The sequence below is a fragment of the Rosa chinensis genome, chromosome 6, assembly GCF_002994745.2.
Source record: "Rosa chinensis cultivar Old Blush chromosome 6, RchiOBHm-V2, whole genome shotgun sequence".
In the NCBI taxonomy this organism is placed as follows: Eukaryota; Viridiplantae; Streptophyta; class Magnoliopsida; order Rosales; family Rosaceae; genus Rosa; species Rosa chinensis.
Window position 1 is genome coordinate 15,266,191 of NC_037093.1, and position 17,095 is coordinate 15,283,285.

The following is a 17,095-nucleotide window of genomic DNA, read 5'->3' on the forward strand; positions in this document are numbered from 1 at the left end:
TGATATGGTGAAAAGCTGGTAGAATTTGACTTAGTAATGTTATTTGACTTTAGCATTTGATGTCTTGCACTCTTACATTTCAGAGTTAGCAGTAGTTATCAAATCAATTTTGCAGATGTGAAATCCTTATATCAAAGACCATCAAAAATCCAGATCTGGGAGAACGATCGACGGATTAACTCAGTCCTCCGTGGAAGGGCAACGATCTGGAGACTCATAAATAGGTTTTGGAGGATTCTGGAGACTCGCTAACCCAACAACATCCAGATTCGATCTGGGTTCGAAGTAGTTGCCGATCTTAATTTGGGTTGATAATTTTTGGTCTTCCGTCTCAACAAATATCTTGACCGCCAAAAACTATCAGCGCGTACAATTCACGTGCTGTTAAAAGAACAAGGTGAGTGCCCACCTGGGTGGGCAGAAGAAGCTCCGATTTAAAACCCACGAATCGAAAATTTTGAATAACCTCCCAATATAGCTGGAGTTTTGGACTTTTGCGGAAAACAATATGATGAGTATTTATAAATAAAAAGTTTTTTTTTTAATTAAATCCGGCATATCGAGCCATCTAGACTAGCCGAGGCGGTTGGTCACTACATAGCACCTAAACAGAGACTAAGCACCGGCTCGAGAAGGATTTTTAAAAGGAAAGAACTTCGCTGACTAGGGCTGGTCAGGATGGGCTGACCACACCCAATAAAAAAAAGACAGCTGTCCATTAAAAAAACAAAAAAAATTCTGGTTGAAACCCCCAAAACATCTCTTTTCTCCTTCATTTACCATGTCGGAATCAAATCTAACATCCCCCCCCCCCCCCCCCCCCCCCGCGCACCGTCCAGCTCTTCCCTCCTCAACCCCAGCCCGTACAGTGTTCGACGACCAAGCAGTGGCTAGGGCTCTCCTCCGGCCAGGTCAGCACCGCAGCGTTACAGTGCTCCTCCTCCTCCGCCGCTCGTGGAGCAGAGGATCGTGCCTCTCCCAGAGAAGGTCAAGAAGAGTCGACGGGGACCGAGGTCTCGGAACTCACAGTATCGCGGCGTCACGTTTTATCGGAGGACCGGGAGATGGGAATCGTATATTTGGCCCCCGGCTCTCTCTCTCTCTCTCTCCCTCTTCTAATACGGGTTTCCTTCTGACTTGTACTACTGAATTATAGGGATTGGAAGCGATGGGTATCGAATTATAGGGATTGGAAGCAATGAGTATTGGATTCGAAGCGATGGAGCGATGGGTATTGGATTCGAAGCGAGACAGTGGGTACTGGATCATCAATTAGGCGGTATAAATTCTGGGTTTGGTGTTCTAATCCAAATAGTTCGATCATCAATTCTGGGTAATTAGATTTCGATTTGTGTTCTCGTTTAGCTTCTTGAAACTCTTTCAATGACAAAAGTTGGTTACTTGATTCTAATTTGATACCCTGTTGCAGGTTAATGGATACCCAGAATTGTACGAGCTTGGGCAATCAACTAATAAGTGATTCCGAGGACTTACAAGGTAAAGAGCAGTGTGATGATTCTCATTGTGAGCCTACTGATGATTTGCATGTAGAGAATGAAATTGAAAACAATGAAGAGGCAATTGAAGAGGTCATACTTGGAAAAGAGTTTATAGATGTTGAGAGTGCATATAAGTTCTATAAGAATTATGGTGGCAAACATGGATTCAATGTGAGGATAAGAAACAGTAGAAAAAAAAATGAGAATTTTGTGACATAGGTGTGTTATTGTTGTGCAAAAGAAGGTTTTCGAGAAAAGGACAAGCGTCGTACAAATGCATCTTATTCTCAACCAGTTACAAGATGTGGTTGTCAAGCGCATCTGACCATCCTACTGTAGAAGAATGGAAATTTCCAAGTTGTCTCATTTCAGACAAGTCATAATCATGCATTGATTAGTACTCCAATGAAGCATTTGCTTAAGGTCAATAGAAGTATATCTGAGGCACAAAAAGCACATGCAGATGATGCTGAACATTCTGGTTTCTCCATCAAAGCAGCTGTGCAGTTGATGAGTAGAGAAGTAGGAGGGCCAGAGAACCTTGGATTTTCACAGAAGGATTACATGAATTACATACATAGAAAGCGAATGTCTAAAATGGAAAAGGGAGATGCAGGTGCTATATTGCAGTACTTTCAAAAGATGCAATCTGAGAATTCGTCATATTTTTATTCAATCCAACTTGATGAGGATGACATGATCACAAACATATTTTGGGCTGATGCTCGATCGGTAAGTGATTGTAGTCTGTTTGGAGATGTGCTTTGTTTTGATACGACATACAGGACAAATGAATATGGTCGACCCTTTGCACCGTTTGTTGGGGTTAATTATCATAAGCAAACAACATTGTTTGGTGCAGCTTTGTTATATGATGAAACAACCGAATCTTTTATCTGGTTATTTGAGACATTCCTCTCTGCTATGTCTGGTAAGCAACCAATGACCATTCTTACTGATCAGTCTGTTGCCATGGCTAGAGCAATAAAAGAAGTTTTTCCACAAGCTACTCATCGCTTATGTGTGTGGCATTTTTATCAAAATGCTGCTAAGAATCTCAGTCATGTCTTTCATGGATCTTCAGAATTTGTTGATGATTTTAGCAATTGCATGTATGACTATGAGTTTGAGCATGAGTGGCTATTAGCATGGAATGGACTTCTTGAGAAATATGGCCTCAACGAAAACAAGTGGTTGAATAATTTATTTGAATTGCGGGAAAAATGGGCACTAGTGTATGGGAGACATACTTTCACTGCCGATATGAAAAGCACACAGCGAAGTGAATGCATGAATAATGTGCTTAAGAAATATTTGAAGCCAGAGCATAATCTTTTGCGGTTTTTCGAACATTATGAAAGAGTTTTGGCTGATCGAAGATATCAAGAGTTGATTGCTGAATATAAGATGATACAAACAACTCTTTTCTTAGCAGTAAGTGCACATATGCTGCAACATGGAGCAGAGGTCTATACTCCAGAGGTTTTCTTGCTGTTTCAGAAAGAATTTGTGAGAATTCATAATTATAGTACTGACAAGGTTGGTAAGTCTGGGATGACATCAGAGTATATAGTATCATATAGTTCTGAACATAATGAGCACTTGGTCAAATATGAAGCTTCAACACAAAATGTTAATTGTAGTTGTAAAAAGTTTACGTTTGTTGGGATTTTGTGTGTTCATGCACTAAAAGTGCTTGACAAGAAGAATGTGAAGAACATTCCACCGCAATACATTTTAAAGCGATGGACAAGAGAAGCAAAAATTATGAGTATTACTAGTTATCATCCTACTGAGATTCACGGTAATCCTAAGGAGTCGATTGGCAGACGGTATGGCTACTTGTGCCGCACTTCTCGTGATATTTTAACCGTTGCAGCAGATGATGAAGAGTTAACGAGATATGCACATGAATGTTTGGTTGAGATGCTCAAAGGCTTAGAGTTAATAAAGAAAAATCGCATTGAGAAAGAGGGGAGAAGTTCTAGTGATAGCAGCGAAGTGAATACTACTTTTGGTCAAAGTGAAGAGGTTGAGGGAATAGTTCAATCTAATGCTTGTGAAACAACAATTGTTCATGGAGTTAAAAGAAAAGCTACAATTGGCCGTCCACGTACCAGATTCAAAGACCCGGCCGAAAAAAAAGAGAGTAAAGTACCAAAGAAAAGCACAAAAGCTCCCACAAGAAGGAAAATTCCCATGCAGGTACAATTCTAATCCTTCTATTACGAATAAGTGAGTTTACTTTATAATTTTGCTGAATTACATCTATTTTGAAACCATTTATAGGAATTTGAAAGCATTTTGGTCAGTTTAGAAACACACCAAAATAGTGAACATGATGTTCAACTATCTGGTGTTTTGACTCAAGTAAGAACATCTTCATATTATAACGTTATAATTTTCATGTTTTACTGTCATGCTTTCTTGGAATGGCTAGGCCGATGTCGCATGCAGAGGTGCATTATTTCTTGAAAGAACATTGTTGTTGACTATTCGTTTGTTTGATAAACTTTGTTTAGGATGGGAGATTGGAACTAGGGACCTCGGATGGAGGGTGAACGCTGAGTAGCGAAAAATCACAGTATGATGAAGACTAATGGGGTTGCTTTCTTTGCTGTCTATGGAAGATTCAGTCAACAGTTGATATTTCAAAGTTTAAGTTATTTTGGTTTTTGGTATGGTATCATGGGAAGATGTCAATATTCCTATCTATGTATAAAGCTTTTCTTTATGATAAGAGAGCGAGATTGCTACTTCTCTTTTGCTAGCACTGCATATATTACATAGCTTAAAGATGGTCTTGACAACATCTATGAAATTGGATGGAAATGGTGGCCCCAATTTTTTAGGGAAGATTGATTCCTCATGAAGCTAAACTTCAATCCAGTCCATTAAATATTCCACAAATTTTGGAGCAGAAGCCTCTATTGGTTTCTTGAATGTAAACTCCATCAACACATCTGTACTCATACTTTGGTCCTGCAGACATTGTTGGACAACTGACTGGCGCAGAATCTGTACTCATTGTTTCTGTATGAGGAACACGCTGAACCCAGTGAACACCAGATTCATATTTTAATTTGCTGTATACACGCTTTCCTTTTATCTCCATCCCATAGGTCTTGTATCCTCCTCTTTCAGCCTAAAAGAAAGGAGAAAACTCTGTCAGTTATGTCAAGAGCAAGAGGATATACCTCTATACAATGTCAGCAAAAAAGGATATACCTTTTTTTTTTTTTTTTTGAGGGGCAAATTTCAAGTCCTGCAAATTCTGCAAAATATCTCTAAGATTTTTTCCTCATATCCTTTTCTTTCTCTTTTCACCAGTTTGGTGTTGTATGCAAGAATGGCAGATTTCCTACAAATTTTAGCAATGAAGAACTCTTTAGTTGAAATGAAATCAAAGGGCAAGTACCATCATTGCCAGCATAAATGTAACATTATTAAATTCCAATTATCAGGGGGCAAAAAGAACGGTATAACTTGAAAAGAGGAGCACCAATTTAAATGCTTATAGCCTAATAGAAGGCTCACCAAATCAACAATATTAGATCAAATTAGGCCATAACATACCTTAAGCTTCTCCTCAAGTTCTTTCATTTGATTGGACAAAGACTCAATTTCATACGATATCATTGCTGCCATTTCTTCATCATTGCCATCTTCATCTACTAAAGCTGATACATTGGTTATAAACAAGGACTTTAGCAAGAAAATACCTTCAATATGTTTGAAAGTAAAATTTTACTTCAAATTGCAGCAAACCTTTACTCTCTTCTAACTGCTTCTCACAGTCCTTATATTCCTTATAGATTGACACAACCTGCCCATCATAAACAACAATAGAAAACTGTCTTCAGCAAAATCCAAAATAAACTCAATTAAAGAATCTGGTAAGACAAACTCTGCAGTACCTCATCGAGACCGCCACGGATTGTGCCAACCTCTGGTACTCACTGGGATTCGACACGACATCTGGATCAGCCAGCTTGACCTAATTTAATTTCCAATTTCCTTCTCTATGAGTAAAACTCAAATCTAATAACAAAGCAATAAAACTCGTAGTGAAATATTTACTAAACCCTAACCATTCCAATCACAGTAATTGAAAATCATACCGATAATTCCTTCTGTGTCTTCTCTGCAGATTCCAGCTTCGTAATCAAATACGGCGCCTGCAATTTCAACAACAGTTGACACAAGAAAATTACTTAGGTAACCTCAGTTCGTTTCTCGGCAAACAATTTCCATGGAAACTAAAGCAAAAACTTAATAAGGAAGTTACGAATTGCTTAATGGACTGACCGCCATGCAAATGATTCGTGGAGCTCTGAGATGAGGTTTGGGGATGGCGATGGAAGTCCATGAATTGTCGGTGAAACGGTGTCGTGTTGGGATTGCGAGTAATCGCGGCGGTGCGGAGGTGGTGGTGAGGCCACTCATTGCCGTCGTGGGAAGAAAAGCGCGGCGGCTCTTCTTGACCTTCTCCGGGAGAGGCACGATCCTCTGCTCCGCGAGCGGTGGAGGAGGAGGAGCACTGTAACGCTGCGGTACTGACCCGGCCGGAGGAGAGCCCCAGCCACTGCTTGGTTGTCGAACACCGTAGGGGCTGGGGTTGAGGAGGGAAGAGCTGAACGGTGCACGGGGGGGGGGGGGGGTTAGATTTGGTTCCGACACGGTAAATGAAGGAGAAAAGAGATGTTTTGGGGGTTTCAACCAGAATTTTTTTTTTTTAATGGACAGCTGTCTTTTTTTATTGGGTGTGGTCAGCCCACCCTGACCAGCCCTGGTCAACGAAGTTCTTTCCTTTTTAAAATATTTCCTGGCGGACGTTGGTGACGGAGATTTATCTCCTTGCCGTGTTTGAAAATTGTTGGACTCAGTTCTCTTTTTTCTTTCTTTTTTCCCTAGTATTTGGTGCTGTAATGTCTTGGAAAGGGTCTTGATCGAAGCAATAGTCATAGCGTGTGATACGTGGGCTAGGGATTGTCGAAACGGATTCGGCACACATATCTTTCAAAGCTAATTTCTTCAATTTCAGATCATGGCTAGAGTCGTGAGCTCACAAGTGTTGATTTTTAACGACACAATCACGTGATAATTATCTTTGAAAAAATAAGGAGTATAATTTATACTCATTCTTTACGATAGACTCCCTTAGTGTATATGTGTATTGGAAAAGATTCGAGATGAGGTCACAAATACATGCAGCTAAAGAGGCTGAACATGTAGTGGCACGACTAGATTGTACAAACCTTTCTCAACATGATTGTTCAGACTCCCTCAGAGTATAATCCGCTGTCATGTACCTTCAGCGCTTTCAGATCCAGAAAGGAAAGTTGAACGTGATTCTGCCAGAGAAAGAACTGGTGAAGTTGGCAATCAAAGGCTTAGAGCCCCGCCAACGCAAAAAACAGCATGGAAGCATGTTCAATTCCATGGGGGAACTGATCACAGAAGTAGGAAGTTTCGAGCACTTGCTCAGGGAGATGGACGCTTTGAAAAACGCCTCGAAGGGGACATACATCCAAGGGAAATGTCGAACAGTGGCTACGCTCAGCCATCAATCCAGTTTCTTTGATCCTTACTACAAGAGTGAGGAATCTAGTACAGCAGAGGCTGATGAGTCTGAAGAAGACGAGATAGCTGCCCTGGAACTCACATGGAAAAAGGCTTCAACGCTAAAGCAACTGAAGTTGTGCAAAGAGCCGGTGAAGCTCAAGTCGGTGGTTTTCACCAATTTAGAGTTCGCAAGTTATACTTACGACGCGAACAAAGCGCATGAAATCTTGGATGAAATGATCGCCGCGAAGATGGTGAAAACCGACTTCGGCTCATTTCCCAAACCAGAGCAGCTAAGGGGGAAGAAATACTGCAAACTCTATAATATGTGGAATCATAATACAGCTGATTGTGTTAAGCTGAAGGATCAAATCCAAATCTGGTTAAATAACGGTAGTTTGCAAGTAAAGGCGCCGACAACAGCAGCAGCGTTGGTGGACCTAGATCCCTTCCCAGATACCGGCTTCAACATGGTGGACGTGGCATAGGGTGAAAAAGATCAGCAGAATCAAAGTCCAGACCACGCGGCTAAGGATTTGAAAAGGGTTGGAGACAAAGTCGTGAAGCGGGAATCCAAGACTCGTTTACCCATCGTCCTATGCTCGCGGTGCAAGGAAGAATGTGACACTCAAGCCCTGCATGAGGAAACATCCCAGATTGTCCGCTTTGAATCTCTGCCACCAATACGGTTAGTATCATCCTCTAGAAACTTCCAACCATGCAGCCCAAGAGTACACAGTAGTTCAGAAACTCCTTCTCCAAGGGACTCAAACTTATTCAAAAAGTTGAAGACTGTAAGGGAAGAAGGGCAAGCAGATAAGCGGCAAGGGGTTTTAACCATACCTTACATTCCGCCAGTGTCGACATCCTCTATCAAAGAAGGGAGATGGTATACATAGAAGAAGGGCAAGGCGGTGGAGATGAGCTCTTCAAGGAAGAGAAAACTCCAGCGGAGGTTTGGAGAAGCAAGGCAAACCTTGGAAGCACTAGATCAAGGACTGATCAAACCATCGCAATTACTGAAACCTCCAGAAGAGTATCAGAGACAATTGGAGGCACTGGCCTCCAAGAGATTCGTTTCCTGCAAGTTCGGAAACAGTAACCCAAAGTATCGCACAAAGAGCAAAAGCCACGTGCCCCCAAGAGCAGCGCTCAGGAGAGGTCCCTAGTTCCCGCGAGGCAAGAACCGCCTCCAGCTCTTAAAGTCAATGTTTGGCGGAGAGTATCTCGCGAAGGAAGAAATAGCGAGCCTTCCATCTTTGACAGGATAGGGGGCAAAGACAATCGGTCCGTAATTGTGCAGAAAGTTCAAAGCTTGGTGGTGCTCTCTCAGAAGAAGTGCCAGCGGCAAAAAAAATTTTAGAGTCACTGAACCAGGTTCCCATGATACAGGAGCACGGACAAGCCAAGGCGGTGATCCCCGCAGAGGAATCATTGGTTGCTTTCATGGTTAAACAGTTCAACGCCGATATCCCAGCAGATGAACCTAAGCTCAATCTTGATGATGACATGGACGAAACAAAAATGGTGGATACCTCTTGCAATATGGTTTATGTGCTCCCTGCTAAGTATGCCTTACCAGTCGCTGCGCAGGAATGCGTAGAAGCTTAAGCGATTGGAGAACAGCAGTTGCAGATCACTTCAACCCCACAACGCAGGTGAAAGAAGCAGTGTTCCTTAAGACTGAAGATGCTAACAGCGAGGGTTTCTTCATAAGCTTCACAAGACCCACACCCGCCATGGTACAACACATGCGACCTTTGTATATCATAGCAGAAATTAATGGGACTAAGGTCAGCAAGAGAATGGTTGATACTGGCGCAGCTGTGAATGTCATTACTACCAGAACCATGCATCTGCTAGGGATCAAGAAAGAAAAGATCCAATCCACGTCCCTTACGCTAAAAAACTTCGCGGGGACTGTGACCAAAACATTGCGTTTGATTTTCCTACGAGTCAAGGTAGGTCCAGCAGAAGGGGTTTACGCTTTCTTTGTTACAGATTGCTATGCAGCATATAGCGCAATTCTGGGCCGCGACTGGATCCATAGGAGTTATTGTGTCCCATCCACCCTTCATCAGGAGCTGATCATATGGGACAGATTCGCGAACAAGGCGGAAATTGTTAAAGCAGACCCGCGACCTTTTTCAGTGTCCGCCAGCTACATGGACGCAAGGTATTACCTAGAACCCATCTTGTTAAAGCAACGAGTCGCTCATGCCTATGACATGCGGACGCGAGGAAGGAGTTACAGTGAAGGAGAGTTGGTTTGGAAAGCAGTTCTCTTGCTTGGCGAAAAATTAGATGGTCGCAACAAATGGACTCCAAGATGGGAAGGCTCGTACATCATCTATAAAATCTTAGAGAAATGAGCTTTTCATCTCAAGGACCTGGATGGAGATGTCCATCATAACCCTATCAATGGGAGATACTTGAAGAAATACTTTCCCAATGTCAAGGACTCGAAGGAGTCGTAGACAGTTTATTCGCATAAGACATGGGGGACAATTCTAGTGTTCCTACACTCACAAAGCCCATTCATGAAGGCCTGTTTTTGAGGCCCATAATCATTTCTTTGCTATGCCTAGCAACACTAGGGGCCAATACTATACAATACTAAGCCCATTTAGCCTAAAAATAAAAAAATAAAAAAAATTTCGTTAACTTTGTTTTAGGTTTTATATTCATATTTCGGTTTTTGTTTATCTTTGTTCTTTATTTCGTTGGTTGTTTGTTTATTATTAGAGTCAAAATGAATTTTGGGTAACTATCTTCTTCATCGTAGGCGCATCCAATGGGATGTGATGTCTAAGGTCTAGTTTGGATACGAGAAGTGCTGACAAAGGGTCTCGTCCCCTATCAATCAAGTGAGCTGAGCTCCGCCAAAATCATTCCTCTCTTCACATGGTCATGTTCCAAAGGAGTTACTGAAAGGAGAAGAGAAATATCCCAAAGTCCAAAACGTTTTTTCTTGTATGTTGAGTCACTTTATGTGTTGTTCTTGTTTTTGTTTTGTTTTGAGTCTTAGGATGTCTTTTCAACTGTCTATGATAATTTCATATCTCCAAAATTATGGCTAAAAAAAAAAGGTCATAAATACAACTCTTAGGGGGCAATTCTAAGTGTTCCTACACTCGCAAAGCTACTAAGCCGAGTCAGCGGCTCTGGAAACTTTTTCCAGCTTTGCCCTTGCAGGAAAGGCTGAGCTCAAGGGAAGTGTGAGAGCCACCACCGTGACCGCCACCTCCATCAGAAGTAGTCTTCATGTTGCCAAAGATGTCCTCACCATGCACGGGAAACAGTGAAAGGGTTTCAATCTCCTGGTGATCTACTCCTCTTTGTTCCATGAAAGTTTGTTCTACATTCATCTCAAAGAAAGTAGAACTAGTTCCCTCTCCAGCTGAGATTGAACAATCCCTAGCACTCTTCTCCATGGATCATAACCGCCATAGTTCCCCATCTGCCCATTAAAAGCAATCATCACACCAGCGGAAGAAGCAAAAGCAGGTGCAGAAGATCCAAAGTTAATATACTCATCCTCATGTTTCCAATTGGTAACATTGTCATCACCAACAAGCCCTGATCTTTGCATGGGCACATGAACATCTGAAGTGGACCTCTTCTTCTGCTTCTCCAGAGCCCTTTGGTTCACGAACTAATAATAGACATTCTTGAACTCGATCTTGCCGTACCATTTCAGCTGGAGACAGATCCTCTGAATCTGCTCTATAGTTGGGACCTAACTCCCTTGTTGTAGAAAAGTTCCTTGAGGATTCTTAATGATCTGTAGTGGGAATCCACATAGTACTGCTCTTCCTGCAAAGCATGTTAGCACTACTCCCGGCTGCTTTGTTACTTCCTCCATCCTCTGTTGGATGCCAGTTTTGTGGTTCCATTAGTGATGGATTTTGAGGGAATGCGAGAATTGAAGAGTGATGATGATGAGTAATTAAGAAAGATTGCTGTTAGAAATATTCGAGTTGATGAAATGATTTTGGGATTGGAAATTTGGTTTTATAATGTGCAGGAAGATATAGGCATGCAAATATCCACCCTTGGATAAAGCTCAATTTCAAAACCGATGTCAGTAAATTGTGATTAGTGATTCCAAATCTCGGGGAAAAAGGGACTAGCAGCATGTGAGGAACGGTTTTTGAGGAGTTAGCTATTATTAGAGGATTAATAGCATGTGAGGAGATTGAACGGTTTCGAGGAGGTAATTGTTCTATTCACGAGATTATTTTTTCACGACCGTTGTTTTTCAACGAGTGATTAGTGCCTTAAATCTCAGAAAAGAATGAATTATTGGCGTTAAGAGTTTTGAGTTGGGAGCCAGCAAGTGGATCCAAAAGATACATATTTTCTCAAAACCCTCGCCGCAAGGCTCTTTTTGACACGGAGCATATTTTAAAATTTCATATTATTTTCCATATACAACTATGGGGGCCTATATTTAGGGCCTTGCAAGACACAATTATCAGCTTCTCACGGATATTTGGATATCAGTGTAAGAAAATATTATTATATTCATAAAGTGGCTTTTCGGCCAAAATCAGTACATTCATTACAAAGCCAAAAGTGGCTAGAATACAAAACAGGAATCTTCAGATATCTTCTTAATCTTTTCTCAAGTGGAAGCAACTATGGAATCCAACGTCGGGTTAAGCCGCACCATTATCTCAAGGAGGGGAAGACTTCAGGGAAGGAAAAAGAGGAGTAACGGAGCCCCCGCGCCCCCTTTACATGGAAGCGGCAGAGGAATACAACATAGGCTTGGCCACCGCCATTATCCATGAGAAGGGGAGACTCCAGTGAAAGAAAATGGACCCTCCAAGCCCCCTCAATTGGAAGTAGATATGGAATCCAACGTCGGGTTGAGCCACGCCATTATCTCGGGGAGGAGCAGAGAGTGAAGGAACCGAATATCAGCTTGAGTCTCTGTGCCCTTTCTAGCCATGGTAACCACCATTAGTTGGACGTGAAGTATAGGAACAACCATTCTGTAGCTTGAACCCATTCCTTCAAAGAGTCAATTCCTTCTCATCCCTCCAAGATTCTATCAAGAAGAGAAAAAGGGAGAAGGAGGTGAGAACCAAAGCCCCTTCTATCTGGAGGGCACAACACGGGTCGGGTCTAGAAGGAAGGAAACAGAGGAGGAAAGACGACCACAAAGTGGCCTTCCTCCCTTTCTCCGTTTCGCTCCGCGTGTGGGATTCTAACAAAAATGATCTCACATGATCGTGGATCCCACACTCGGAGCCTCCTCGAGTTTCTAAACCAATCTGAAGCTTGGCATTGTTGTTGCAAGATTCCAGAAAGGCGAAACAAGGGCTTGCCTAAGATTACGGCATAAGGCCTAACCCAGGCTTAAGATTACGCCATAAAGCCTAAAATTTAGAGGCTAAAGGTCATTTCATGAGGGGAAGATTTGTGAAGAAGGAGAAAAAGAAGCAAGGACTGAAAGGCCATTCCTAGAATATTTCAGAAAAGTTGTTGTGAGTATTCCATTCCCAAAATACAACTATTTATAGGGACTTCAGGCAAATCCCCACCCTTGGATGAAGCTCAATTTCAAAACTGATGTCAGTAAATCGAGATTAGTGATTACAAATTTCGGGAAAAAAGGGACTAGTAGCATGTGAGGAGCGGTTTTTAAGGAGTTAGCTATGAAAAGAAGGGATTAATAGCATGTGAGGAAACTGAACGGTTTTTGAGGGGGCCTACAAAGATTGGCCCGCAAACCTCAATTTCAAACAAAGTTCCTCCACGTGGCGTTTCGCCGCAATGGCACCAGCTTCAGCCTAAGTGGCCCGTTCTCTGACACGGGCCAGGTTGCGGCCCATTTCTTCAGAAGCAGCCAAAGGTTCATCGAGTTGAGCTTCTTCTGCAACAATCACATTCTCAACAAAGCTAAATGGGTTTGGAGGTTCTCGATCTAAAGTTTGAAGTCGGACCTTTGGATTTGTAGTTCCCGCAGGCAGATGGCTCGCTCATTTAAAATACCGCGGGAGATGTCTATTTCTCGAGAGACACTATTCAAAGCCTCTTGAGAGTCGTAAGCTTGGGCGTTTGCGGCCGATTGACGTCGGCGGGCCCTACCAAGTTCATTCAGCAGAGAATCGATATCACTAAATTGCCACGGAGTCAAAGGCTTCTCCTGGCGAAGATACCTTGGAGCTTCCAAGACTCGCGGGAGGATGTCAGTCTCCAATACCCGAGGACCCAGATGTTCGTGAAGCACCATCTTAGCCTCATCCACAGCAGAAGGAGGAGTTACCTTCAACACCCTCATCCATCTCTCGAATCTGGTAGGAGGAGGAGGCGGCAGAGGCGCCACAGGATCACGAACCACCAATTCAAAAGGGTGGACAACTTCCTCAGTTTCTTCATCTTCAATAGGTTGGTCTATCCCTTCAGCCACAGGAGAATCTGAAAACTCAACTGGAGGCTCACCATGGGCAAGTGGAGCAGATTCAAGCACAGGGCCCTCGACTTCGACGGTTGTCTCATTTATTTGCGAGATTTGGGGGGCACCACCACCGTCAGTATCATTTTCCATCTCTGGGGCGACTGTCCCGCCGATAGGACCCTCAGCGTTTGTAGCCACCTCCTCGGTACAAACAGAATCCTGGTCATATTCAGAAATGTCAGAGAGCGGGGTTGGATAAAAAAGGGAAATGGAAAGCATTGGCCAACAGTGGCTTACCTCTCGAGCTGTCGAGTCAATATCTGGTACGTGATCATCAAGAGGAAAAGGCCTCACCTCATTCACCTCTAGTGCTGCGAGAATCTCTGTCATCATCAATTCCTCATAAGCGGCAGAAGCCTCAGAGTGGCTTTCCACGCTTTCATGCTCCGAGGAGTCATCATCGGAGATCTTTATTAGAATGGTAGGACATTGCAGATGCTCTATAGATGTAGGAGACGGAAGAGGCGCCACGGGGTTAGTTGATGCTTGAACTAGTGAGAGAGTTGGCTCTTCTGTAGCGGCTGAGGATCCAGCCTCGCTCAGGTGAGAAGGATCAGTGGTCCTCTGACGGACCTGTCAAAAGATACATAATGAAGATCCTGCCCAGATTCTGAAATTTAAATAGAATAAGACGGGGCCCGAGTTTACCAATGGCATTCCCAGAGGTTCGTCATCTTCAAAACTCTTTTCGACAGATTGAGATCGATTGCGTTTGCAAGCAAAGACAGCAGTGGCCTGTACGAGAAAAGAATCACAATTCAAAAAGGGGGAAAGCACCAAATATGCAAGTTTGGGATCGTTCTTAACCAAATTACCTCAGCGGGATCTTCATCATGAGAAGACTCTCCCTCAGGAGTCTCCTCTGTTATTGCCTTTTGTTTCCTGGCTTGAACAGAGGCTGTCTTGCTCCAGATAGTTTGTTGCAAAACACACTCAGGAATAAGAGCGGGGAAATCAAGATAAGGAAAGACAAAAACTTACTGTTGCCCTAGGCTCATGGATTTGTATCCCTGGACGCGATGAGCGAGAAGGTAGAATAGGTCACAGGGGTTGTGCTGCAGGGTTGGAGAAGCGCTCAAGAAACTCGCGGTCCTCCGGACCAGGACTACTCATGCCACGAAAGATCAGGACAAAGAGTTCGTCATGTGGCAGGTCCCAACAGTTCACGGACACTTCTTTCCACCAATCAGCATAATCATCGTCGACATCGTTAAAGGGGTACATCGCTCTGACCTAAGGAGGAATCATTATCAAAGTAAACTGACTCTAAAAAGGGGCAGACCCAGGTGGGGCTAATCTCCGCCAAGAGGTGTAGTAATTGGCAGAATCAACAAGAGGCCAGGGTACCAACTGGGCCAACCCAATTGGCGAGCGAAGTGGTTAGGAGCATAGAGCTCATAACTTATGCGGTCGGTGGCAAGACGAATATCCAAGCAGGAGATGAGGCGACGAAAAGCCAGGAGGGCTCTTTCGCTATGATCCCGTCCACTGGGCAGAAAGCCATCGTCAAGGGGAGGACGGAAATGCCTAGAAAGGACTATTTTTGGGTCCGGCATCTCTCCCAGCAAGTACAAGTAAATAAAACACTCGGAGTAGGGAGGAGCTCGATACCTTACGTTGCGGCAAAGCCAGTTCCCCAAAAGGGAATCGACTGGAGGTTCCTTTGGAATATCATCACGACAGAAGCGAGGGAAATAAATCTGCAGCCAAAAGGCAAGGATCCAGAAAGGGCCACTAATGTCGGTATCGAAGGGGTGCATTACGGCCCTATAAAGGGAGGATATAACGCACCCAATACAGGTTGCCCAAGGCCAACGCAAGTACCATTGTAGAGAGCAGTGGCCAGAGAATTCCAAAGCCCAGTAGGTTTGTTCGAAGAAATGCAAAAGATAAATTTGAAAGCCAGAATTTCAGGAATGCGATACCTCCTGTATGATCACGCTGGGTGCAGTAATAGTCGCGCCAGAATGGGTAGGATCTGCTGTGATGCCCTCGACCAGCCATATCCATTCTCAAAGAAAATTGAATGCCATCAAACTGACCATGCACATAAGGGTCAAAGTTAATAGGCAACCCCGTAATGGTAAGAACATCCAGCAGAGTTATTCTCATCTGCCCAAACTGGAAATCGAATGTATTGTTGGAGGTGTTCCAGAAGCAAAGAGTGGCGGCTAGCTGTGCAGGGCTAGTATTATGGGGAAGAAAGAAGCATAGATTGATGGTTTGGGTGATACCCACCGCATCCCATCGGGCCAAATCTCTCGCTCGGACCTCCTGATACCAAACCTTTTCCTCGGGAGCGATGGTAGGCCAGAAGCCCACTTTCCTCCTTGGTCCCCAACTGCTAAAATCACCAGGTACCTGCCGAAGAGCCGCTATAGGACGGCGGATGGGAAGCCCATAATAGGCCATAGCATCATCTGGCAAACGATCGCGAGGTGTGGGACCCAGACTCGCTTGACTATCACCGCCACCAAAGCCCATCAGTCGACTTCTCTCCTCTCCGGTCTGACTTCTACATCAAACACTGATGTTAGTCTGCCAGGTGAATGCGGCTTTCTCAGTGATTTCATCTGCCTGATCGATAACGAATGGTTTCTTGGATGCCATTTCTAGGTCGCAAGGAACACTTCTCCATTACACCTAGATTTATAGCTCAAATATTTTTGGAGATTAATTTATTAGCTGGGCCAGTGAGTGGCCCTAGTTGATAATTAATGAATCATTATTCCATCTTGAGAATCGCATCTAAGGCGACAGTGAAGATATTCTACCTTTTTCTACCACCGCAGGGCCAGCATAGTGGCCTGATGTTTTTTAAATAAAACATGATTAAAACCGATGTTGTTTTAGATGCTAAAGTTGCAGCAAATATGGTGGTTTCACTTGGTCACACGTCATGATGTCGATAGCCATGATCCAATCATCCTCTTCGGCACAAGACTTGCGAAGGATTAAATGACAGCAAACAATTTGCTATTTTGCATCTTATTTCGCCAAGTACTATAGGCCTTGATTTAGCCAGGAAAGTGGCTCCAACACCTACATTTGAGAAAATCAACAGAGAGCAAGCGAACAAGGCAAATACTTGTTGCTATACACATGGCGAAGCTACCACCAAGGAAGAGAAGGATCCTAATTTGCGATCAAAAGCAGTCTCCTTCGCATGGGGGGCAGGCTAAAGTTCTGATCTCCTACAATCTGCCCAAGTTTCGCCAGATCCATGGGAGGCAATAAAGTTGGCAAAAAAAGCGTCAGTTCATAACAAAGGCAATTCAGATTATGGCATTCAAGCTTTATGGCCTATTTAGAGGCCTATATGGAAATAGTCAAGCCAATACAAGTGGCTTTGGAGCAACAACATTATAAGAGTAGTGCTGATTCAAGACCTCTTCAGTCAAGACGAAGACCTTTGACTTCGAGGTCTGGGGGGCAATGTTTGGACCCAAAATGAGCATTTTGGCATGACAAGGTACGTCTTGGAGAAATTGAGCCAATGTTAGTGGCTCAAGCTATATATTGTCGACAAGTTCGAAATATATATTTAGAGGCTAAATAAAGC

At 43.4% G+C, this 17,095-nt stretch overlaps 2 protein-coding genes, 1 long non-coding RNA gene and 1 pseudogene across 3 annotated transcripts; 2 read left to right on the forward strand and 2 right to left on the reverse strand.

The window, feature by feature from the left end:
- The first annotated feature begins 1,219 nt into the window (after positions 1 to 1,219).
- Positions 1,220 to 4,060, forward strand: LOC121049952 (protein FAR1-RELATED SEQUENCE 5-like). Its single transcript, XM_040508443.1, has 5 exons — positions 1,220 to 1,257; positions 1,430 to 1,670; positions 1,872 to 3,704; positions 3,789 to 3,869; positions 4,022 to 4,060. Exons 1-5 carry the CDS (start codon positions 1,220 to 1,222, stop codon positions 4,058 to 4,060), a joined length of 2,232 nt encoding a protein of 743 aa, XP_040364377.1.
- A 1,356-nt stretch (positions 4,061 to 5,416) lies between these two features.
- Positions 5,417 to 5,904, reverse strand: LOC121049902. The gene is made up of 3 exons (XR_005801594.1): positions 5,808 to 5,904; positions 5,621 to 5,677; positions 5,417 to 5,496 (listed from the first exon to the last, which is right to left on the reverse strand). It is a non-coding gene; the product is annotated as an uncharacterized LOC121049902 (long non-coding RNA).
- A 901-nt stretch (positions 5,905 to 6,805) lies between these two features.
- Positions 6,806 to 7,552, forward strand: LOC121049953. The gene has a single exon (XM_040508444.1). It carries the CDS (start codon positions 6,806 to 6,808, stop codon positions 7,550 to 7,552), a length of 747 nt encoding a protein of 248 aa, XP_040364378.1.
- A 2,667-nt stretch (positions 7,553 to 10,219) lies between these two features.
- LOC121049954 lies at positions 10,220 to 10,960 on the reverse strand (annotated as a pseudogene).
- Positions 10,961 to 17,095: the final 6,135 nt, after the last annotated feature.